Source organism: Corapipo altera, unplaced genomic scaffold (assembly GCF_003945725.1).
Source record: "Corapipo altera isolate COAL_440 unplaced genomic scaffold, ASM394572v1 61, whole genome shotgun sequence".
NCBI lineage: Eukaryota > Metazoa > Chordata > Aves > Passeriformes > Pipridae > Corapipo > Corapipo altera.
The window spans coordinates 8,112,537-8,122,531 of NW_020884910.1; the positions used below are offsets into that span (position 1 = coordinate 8,112,537).

The 9,995-nt window shown below is 38.9% G+C and overlaps 1 protein-coding gene across 1 annotated transcript in view; it reads right to left on the reverse strand.

The window, feature by feature from the left end:
* LOC113951837 (ephrin type-B receptor 5) overlaps positions 1 to 9,995 on the reverse strand; it is a 58,400-nt gene that overhangs the window by 6,534 nt on the left and 41,871 nt on the right. Inside the window, exons 5-8 of the mRNA XM_027653357.1 lie at positions 5,048 to 5,172; positions 3,827 to 3,989; positions 2,907 to 3,021; positions 114 to 169 (exon numbers count right to left, since the gene is read on the reverse strand). Coding sequence (XP_027509158.1) covers positions 114 to 169; positions 2,907 to 3,021; positions 3,827 to 3,989; positions 5,048 to 5,172 — 459 coding nt within the window. The remainder of the gene's footprint in view (positions 1 to 113; positions 170 to 2,906; positions 3,022 to 3,826; positions 3,990 to 5,047; positions 5,173 to 9,995) is intronic.

Consider the following 9,995-nt stretch of genomic DNA (forward strand, 5'->3'; position numbering starts at 1 on the left):
GCAGCGGAGGAGACAGCCCAAAACATCACCAGAATAAAACCCTGAGACATACAGGTGGTAATGATTCCTGAAAAGAGACAGGCCCTTGCCTTCTGTTGCTCAAAACCACTTACCTCGTGTACCGATATACTGCTGCAGGCGGTCTGTGTATGGAGTCTCGCGCCTTTTACTGCAGGACATAAAGGAAAGTAAAGTCAAAACACACACAAGAGTCTCTCACAGGATGTCAGGGTAGGCTTCTCAATGCAAGGCTCAGAGAACCCTTGAATTTAGGGATACAAGATGGGTGTTAAGATCCTGTCCATCTCCAGGTAACCAGTACATGCTTGTTTTCTATGTGGTAGTTTTTACACCACTGTTTGCATCCTCACTTTAGATATGACAAATGAGAGGGCCTCCATCACTACCCTGAAAAAAAATATTACAGTTTAACATCACTGTCTTGGAAATTTTCTTGCTATTCAGGCTAAATTTGCATTTTAATTTCATCAAATTACAACAAATGATTCTTTTTGATAGTAATCTAAGCCATCTCCTGTGATGCCTTTTAATTTCTTTGAAAACATTCTAAGAGCCATTTACTCTAATACTTAATTTGTATAGATTTCTCCCAATTGTTTTTCCTCCTGGACTCTTAATAGCATTTACGTTGGCTATTCTTTTCATAAGTATGGTACCCAAACACAACAACAAAGAGCCAAAGGGACAGAAATCTGTACCATGATGCTATTTTTGCATGTGCAGATCAAAACAGGTATTGTCTTTATTACTGTAATTTTTATTGCATATATGCAACTGATTTCCAGTAAGTATAGGTCCTTCTCAACACAGGCATTTCTCAGATTTCATTCTCCCTTTAAAGGTATGCAATTCAAGCATTTTTTCCCACACGATCTAATTATTTTCTAAGTTTCGTCTTATTCTTTGTTTGCTCTAAATATATTTTCCAATTTCAAGCCACTTTCTTTGTTCCCAACAACATTCATTTTTTCCTCAAAAATCTACAATTCATGCTAGTTTATAATCATCTTATCAATTAGATGAGACTGTAAATCAAACTCTGTGTTATCCTGCAGTATCTCTGCTGTATGCATGGATTTGCGTCAACCCATATATTTTGCTGTTTCAGCACAAGACCTTTTAGCTGCTGATTCAACTAGCTTCTGAACGCAGAGTATCATGAAACGTTATTTTTCCTTATGAACATAGTTAATTCTGTCATTCTAACAGATAACTGTATTATTCTTACTTGTCAGGCTTATCTCTTAAAATTCTGCTAAAATTTCAAAAACGCAGACAATTCTACCTTGAAATTCTGTTTTGTTGTGCAAAGAAACTGGCTTTACTGGGGGCACACACCTAAGAGCTCTAACTGCTGTTGCACCTGAAAGTCAGGTCTACTTTAAGGTTTTTTTATGGATTATCTAACATATTAATGGTCTTCCATCTTAAAAAACTCCCAAAACAATTAGTTAAAATAGGTGTTTCACATTGCATATTGCCTGAAAAATGTGTATCAACAATTTATAAAAACAAGCTAAAGTTATAGCATTTGACTCTACATATGTTCAACTTCTTAAAGAACTACTCATTTCAAGTGGTGTTCCTCATTACCTGCATCTTCAAACTTACTTTTCTTATGGAGGACAAATTTAAAATAGAAATTTGGTATCTCTGCTTCTTCTGAACAATTGTCTGTTAACTGTACATTATCCTTTAAGTATAAATGGATCAATTTTTTATGATATTTCCTTATATGTATATTTACAGATACCCATAAATGTCTTTCCCCAACACAGTTTTGGTAGTATTAACTTATTCTGGGTTTAGTTTATTTTTTTTAGAAAAATATATGCTTTATTGAGTTGTGCACAAAATATCACATTTCCAGCTGTAACAAGAATTGATATTTTTAACAGTTCAAAGCTACAAAAGAAGGCAACAATTCAATTATAACAATATTTTATAATTTTTTTCTTTCTGGAAAGAAAAATATTAAAAGAGAGTATACACAGAAGGAGAAAACAAATGTGGATAAGGGAAGACAACAAAAAAGAAATCATTAAAACTAGATGTCAATTTCTAAAGTTAAGTAGTTTATACATTTTTTAGGTCAGCAGAAAAAGCTAAAAAGTCCCTCTTGTGCAGAGGCACAGTAGAGAAAAGATACAGAATCCATTACTGACAATCTAGGGGATTAAGTTCAAACCTCAGTAAATTCAAGGAGTGGGTAATGACTGTTTCTTTTCTTCAAATAACAAAACCCCCATTGTTTACTTTTGTATCTCTACGAAAGCAGCAACTCTTACTTTTTTTTCTTTAAAATTTGTCCTTCTATTTTTGCTATAACCGATTATCTCTACAATTACTTATATGCCCTTTATTCTTTCCAAAATGGAAAGTGGTGTCTGTTTTCTTTAACCTATATTTTATGAGTTAGTGTTTCATGGAACCATAGGGGTTGTATAGATTTTACTCCTCAGCAAATGAGCCCTTGATTCTTGGTGACAGGATACTTAGCACCTTCTAAATAACTAGACCTGAATACTTATTCCACCACTCCTTCTCCACTACAGTTTCATTCTCCACTTGCTTGCCTAAAATGCAATTTACAGTCCCTTCTTTACAGTGATACATTTAAATACCTTTTGAGCACGAGTTTTAAAATATTTTCCTTGTGTTCATATTGCTAACTAGCCAAATATCAGCTGAGTATGTGAGTGGTTTACCAAAGAGAGGTTTCTCAGATAGGAATAATGGGGTAGATCTTTCCTTAATTACAAAATGGCATCCCAAGGACATGTGGATAAATGTAGATCAGGCTGTTTCCCTTGGGACGGGGTTATGTTGTGGGGGTAAGAAAGTTCCACTGTCTGAAGTGCACATGAGCAGGTCAAGGAATTCACCTCTTGAAGATGATGGCAAGGATGGCAATGGCAGCAATCACCAAGAAGGCTAGACCACCGAGTGCTGACCCCACGATAAGCGGCAGTCGGTCCTGCACCATCTCCGAACGTTCCCCTAGAACGGAAGACACATGCATACACACACACAGATGCAGAGGACAGGAATTGTCAGAGTTTCCCTTCTACTCAGCTGGGTCTCACCTGTAATTCCATCCCTACCAGCCCTTTGGTTCCCAGTCACTATGCTTCTCCAGTGCCTTCCTTCTACTTCTGAAAAGCCAGTGCTCCTGAGTCCATTTTTCCATCCCCTGGTCCACTGACACCTAACTAGCCACTTAAGTATAGGTTAGCTCTACACCTGGGCTTTGATCCCATTGTCACCTATCAATTTAGCTTGCAGATGACATATATGAGTACCTTTGATCCATACAAACTAATTCCATACTGCTGGAAAGCAAGCTTCCTCATATATGCTTGTGCCCCATCTATCTTTGTGTCCTATGTCCCACCTGTCTTTAAGACTTTCACAGAGCTTTCAGCTGCAAGATGTCTCATGAGACATCCCGTGTCCCATGTAAGATGTCCAGCTGGAAGTCAAACTACAGCAGTGTATAGTGCTACGTACTGCAACATCTCCCTGAAGAGAGTTCTACTGACATACTCAGCTCCTGCTGGTCAGAGGTAGAGAGGCAACAAGGAACAGGACTGGGGAGTATGGCAGTAGTGTAAACAATACACTCCGATAGCATGAAGCTTCTTTGAGTGAACAAATCTGCATATGCAAATTAAGATATACAGAAATACAAGTTGAGCAGGAGTGTCTAGTAGCAGTCCTCCAGAGGATAAGCTAATACACTCAGGGACACACACAAGTGACAGATGATCATATAGAGATCTGACTACAAAATGGTAGCACTTACCTCCTGTTAAAGTCTGGAAATACATCTTCCCACTGTATGGGCCATAGCCCACTGCTGTTCTAGCTCGTACTTGAAAGGCATAGATCTTGCCTGGGCTCAGACTTGATATGGTGGCCATGTTGGTTTCACTAGTTAAAGTGAATGAATTATCCTCATCTTCTGCCTGTGAATGTCAGTGACCAAAAAAGAATGTGAAACTTCTGCCCTCGCTGCTCGCTCTCCTCATCAAGACATGATAGTTTCCACATCAGCCCATTATTCTCTGAACCTGTTACAGAGCCTCCCAACCACAGCTGCTATTCAAGACCTTACTTTCCCACACACTACTCATTCCTCACTACTGCTTTTCATTCCCTTAGGCCTGGGCTTCTGCTAAAGACTCCCTAGGCTCTGCTAAAGACTTAATCTAAACAAGAGTGAGAGAGAAAACTACCTGGTCCTGTGATTTGCTTTCTACAAACTCCAAACTCATTTATTCTCCTACGAGAATCCAGAGTAAGAACACGTGTAATGCTGTATCCAGGAAGCTGCTAGACATCACAAATAGCAGTCCCTTTTACCACTAGAAAAACAGTAGCCCCGCACAATCCTGCAAAAATATTTATGTGAAAGATCAAGAATATGGAATGGGAGCTTGTCTGAATAGCCCCACATACCTCTTCCCCTCAAATCAGATGGATTAGGAGTCACAAAACATGTGAATGGAAGACAAGTCTGTATTTGCCACCCTGCAATTCCAGCACACAAAGAGGTAACTGGTATTTATCACTTAGTGAATGAAAAAGTGCATCCCTCCTCGAAAATTTTCTTAGAAACATCTGTCCAGGCATAAATGGGGACACAAGACTTCCCTCACAAACATGACAGACTTTTGCAGTCAGTCCAATTCCAATAAACACATTTAGAAAATTGAGTTCCTTCTGCTGTTACCTGTGTCAGCTGGTGCTAAACTTATTATTAGCCACAGCTTTTAAGTTTAAGCAAGTGTCTTCTATTTGTTTTAATTTGCAATGTCCATAGATGTTTCCAAGTTGGGAAATGCACATGGACTGATGTCAGATGAAGCGTGTATTACTTCTGGTAATAATTCTGCTACAGTTTGTTCTTTCCTCCTCTGTTCTTTCCTCCACCTTGTTCATTCTGATCCAGGGGTGCATCTCCCAGACAGAAGATTTCTCTGTTCTCTATAGAACAATCAGCACGGTATCACTTTCTACTCACCTTATCAAAGTAGCGTAGCTGGTAATCCAGGATTACTCCATTGGGCTGGTCTGGCTGAGGCCATGACAGTGTGATGCTATTGGTAGTACGACTCACCTGATGCATCATAGGGACTGCAGAGGGGACTGAAATAAAAGAGAGAAAGGAGAGATTGCAAAGGGACAAGCTTAACAATGAACTATGATTGAATATTCATTATGATGAGTTAATAAGTTAGGTCAGCTTTTCCTTTAATTTCCCATAATTTGCGTTATGAAGTGTTTTGTAGAATAACCAGAAGAAATCTGGCACAATACTACTCTGCTGGGAGATACAGTCATTGACAACACAGACAGAAAGAAAATGAAGAAATCCACATCCAACTGATCATGCACAGGAGCTAAATTATCTGTACTGTAGCTGGAACATAATCTTCAAACTCGCAATTTTTACATCAAGCTGAGAAGATGTTCAGTGCCACTGCCTTGTTTTAATATCACACTTGGACAAAGAATGTGATAGTGGTCAGAACAGAAGCAGAACACACTACCTCCCTTCTGCTTCTCCCCTAGATTCTTTGCCTGGGGGAAAAAATCATGTATTGTCTACTGGAGCAACGGAGGCCTTTCACTATCAGATCATTACTGCAAACCAGAAGACAGAGGCAGATGAGACCACTGCCACATTAAGGAACAGACTTTGGAGTATGCCTCAGTTCAGTTGCAGACCCCAGAGAATGAAAGCACTTCATTTTCATAGCCTGGTATGCAGCCTTGTGTTCAGACCAGCTCCTGGATCTCAGACCAATCTCTGTCAAGACTGTTGCCTAGATGTCAAAACTTTTACGGTATTTGAGACTCTTAGTCCTTCTGTGGGGCATTGGAATACAGAAGTCCAGTCTGAATGGGCTTCTAACTATCACTGCTGCCTGGGACCACCACCTAAAGGTCACTGTTAAGTGTGCATGTGTAGAAACGTCACATACAGTTTTTTCTGTCTGTTCTTAAATAGTTTGCCAGTGTTCTTTCTTTAGGTAAACACACCAGCCTGGAATACTACCCAGATGAAGTTGTTAGCTCCCTTGATTACATTACGATATTAAGCACTTACAGCCAAAGAATGATATTAATTACTGGGGGAAAATGTCAACTTCCCTTTATGTAGAAAGCAAGGGTCTGGACATAACAAACATAAATGAAGGATTTAAAAGCATGAATCTGAATCAGAAAGCAAACAAGAACTTTCGTCTACCAATTTTAGAAAACTTTTGATTCGTTATTCTCAAAGTCTCAAGTTCAGCTCAAGACTTTGAGAGTTGTGTAACTGCCATTAATTCTCTCTTACCTGGAACTCACTAAATCAGTAGGTAGGAAACACAATACTATCTTGAAGATAATATGAGTAATAATTTCAAATACTGTTCATGGAACCAAGATTAGATTACAATGAGAAACAATACAAGGGACTACCTGGAGTAGTTTTACTTTTCATTTTTTTATCTTCTTAGAGGCACCACTCACATGTTCTGAAGACACCAGAAGTTCAGAACACCTATTTAATGGTAGGTCCTCTCTAAGTAGTTAGCTCTTCAAAAAAATGTCCTCAGAGTAGGAAGGGAGATGAATGGCTGCTAAAGCCACTTGCATATGAAGCTTCCTGGAGAATGGAATTTCACTTCTACCAAAACCATCCATGAATCCATGTGCACACACATGCATACTCCCCAGTTTCATGCAAAAGCTAAAAGAATGTGAGTTGCATCTTAGGAAGAGTTTTTCAAGCAAAAAATCCAGGATAATTGTAAGAGGATCTTTCAACCAGTCAGCTGTCTGTCCACAAAGCTCTTCTCAAGTTTTGCTTTCTCTCTGAAAGCAAAAAAGTCATGTTGCCAAGAAACCTCAAGCAGAGCAGCTAGGGAATCCTCATTTTCCTAATGGATGCAACATTTTCAGCAATGTTTAAATTTTCCAGAAAAAGAATACCAATGAAAAGCTGCCACCTAACTCCACTGGTTTTACAAAACAAAACCCATAAACTTCCTTGATGTGAGGAATGAAGCAGAGATATTTGGTAAATGAGCAAAACCCGCAGAAAAGTATTTTCTTCCCTCATTAATTGTGAGAAAGATAAAAGAAATGTTTTTAATAACAAGATAAAATTATTCAGAAAAACATAATTCAGATGGGCTTCAAACAGCTCAGGCAAGTGGGAACTAATTTAAAAATGTAAATGAAACAAAAACGTAAGAGTATAAACAATAAAATGCTTTCTCTTCTCCTTACTCCTTTTATTTTTTTACCATTGCTTGTCTTTCAAACAAGACTGCACAACTAGTTCACCTGAGGTAATTGGTCAGCTAACACTAGATCAAGACAGATTCTGCTACATTTTAATGTTAGAAAAAGTTTAACTCCCTTGTGATGGGACATAAAGCACACACCAGCAGAAGAGCAAATGTAAATACACAGCTACACTGTCAGGGAAGAGCTCACTTCCTTCTAGTTTTGGATGAAGATTTTGCAGATTGAGCAGAGTTATATCTCCCCTCAATTCCTCTCCTTATGCCCTCCAACAGTTAATTCTTCCCATCCTTATCATTCCTTCCTGATCCCCAATTTTTCCCCTACCTGGAAGAAATAATCAAAGTCATCTAGCAACATTTGACCTGCATTTCAGCAAAAAACATATCCATTCTGACACGAATACGTGCTATGAATTTTCAGCTACCCATCAACAGGCTATCTTTTGCCAGCAGTAAAGAGACTCAAGCTGGCACTGTGCATAGTACATTTAGGCACAGTAAAATCTGCAACAGAACAATGATGCTAAATGGCACTCCCCTCAGACAGGCAGCATGCATAAGCAGGTTATAACTAGTTGAACTAGACATACTGGGAAACAACAAAAAATCACACAAGTGTATCTTTTGACCATGTGCCACAGACTTCTAGAATCTCCCTGCTATATAGGTATGTCCATCACTCAGGGTAATCAGATGGTGGTGGTGGGGATGACTAGGATAATGCAGTCTGTTGTATTAAAAAATACTAATTTCAGTGATATGTACCTAATAAGCAGACACCACTTAAGGAAAAAGCCAGTAAAAATTCTCAGAAATAAAATCAGATATGAATCAACGCAAGGCAGGTTGTCTTTAATCTGCGTCTCTGAGACAGAGTTCAGATTTTGATATGTGTGCCTCTCTTTTAAGGACAAAAATTACAAAACACTGGTCAGGGAGCTCTCCCATCACTTCAAGTAAAAGAGATATCAAGATTTCTCCATTGAAAAATTTTATACTAACGTGATGTGAATATTAATACTAAGGTGATGTGAAATGTGAACGTAATTGTTAGTGGACTAAGTACCTATTTCCTGTCAGAAGTGTATTATAAAGTTACTCTCCCAGTGTTAATACAATAAGAAATACAAATTTCAAGGCTTTATGTCTATAGACATTCAAACTACCATACCTGTGCTGCCACAGAAGTGCTAGATGAGTATTTTCCTTTGTATGCATGCTAACTATAAAAATGTTTATAACATAACCTTGCTTTCAAAGTTTTGTTTTGTGTACACAAATGTGTCCAGCTCTATGTTGATTTGTCCCTTTTATTCATTTTGTTCTTTTCACATGGAGTTTATACACACTGACATGTTAGGTCCCTGTCTAATGACAGCTGAAATCACAGGGCCTGATTCAATCCAGAGTGGGTGGTTGTATTAAATGATCATTGTAGGTGACTTCCAACTATTCTATTCTATTCTATTCTATTCTATTCTATTCTACTCTACTCTATCCTATTTACTGAGACGAAAAAACATGCTGTGAGATCAGACCTCTAATTAAGACTGAAAAAGCAATGCTTTTTGTATACTATTTATAGAATAGCAAATGTATGGAAATTTCTTGCACATATAGACATAGTTGAAGCTGTAAAGCAGTCCAAACACCAGTTAAATTCAACTCCCAGGTTCTATATTCTGTGAGTTGTCAGTTGCAACTCTTCTACATTGTGGGACAAATTTTTTCTGGGTATCAGTGGATATAGTGGATTTAAGATAGTTTGAATACCTTGAAAATGCTACATTCCCTGAGTTACTAATGTTTGACAAGTTTCAGCTGTTTTCTAATAAAGGTGATGTCCTTGGCTGTGGTACCTGCTTAGACCAGCAACACATGCCTGCAAGACTAAAAATCTTAATCAACAGAGTAGGTAAGGAAGGAAGGTGAAGGAAGTGCAGACTCTTGTAACAGTACATGGAGATCCCTACTCATGCAAAGCACAGCCAAGTGCCATTCTCAGTAGACGACGAACATCTCTGGCATGTGACATTCAGTCCATATTCCATGCAGATACTTCAGGAGAGAAGATGTGACCCCTGCGTGGAGAAGTCCCATAGCATAAGGTCTGGGAGGAAAGAGTGGGTCCAAAAAAGCTACTTCATATGCATGGGTTACCTCTTCCATGTGCAAAAGCAAATCATCCCAACAAGCAGGAATTCAGACACAAAATGCCAGGAGGCCTGCATGTTTGAACAAGGAGTTCCTAGCTAAACTCAAACACAAAAAAGGAAGGATACAGAAGGCAGAAGCATGGACAGGTAGCCTGGGAAGAACAGAGAGGCACTGTCCAAACATGTAGACATATGGCTAGGAAAACCAAAGCCTACCTGGAATCACATCTGGCTACCGAGGTAAAAAGCAAGAAGGGTTTCTCTAAGTACAGAAGTAGCTAAAGGAAGACCAGAGAAAATGTGGGCCTACTGCTGGGTGGCACGGGGGTCCTGGTGACACAGGATATCTTCTTCACATCAGTCTTTATCAGCAAGACTGGCCTTTAGGAACGCCAGGTGCTGCAGACCTGGGGGAAGGCTGAAGCAAGGAAGACCTTCTTCCTCATATCAGATCAGGTGACTAAATATTTACACAAACTATATAATTTCATGGGCCCTGGTCAGATGCATC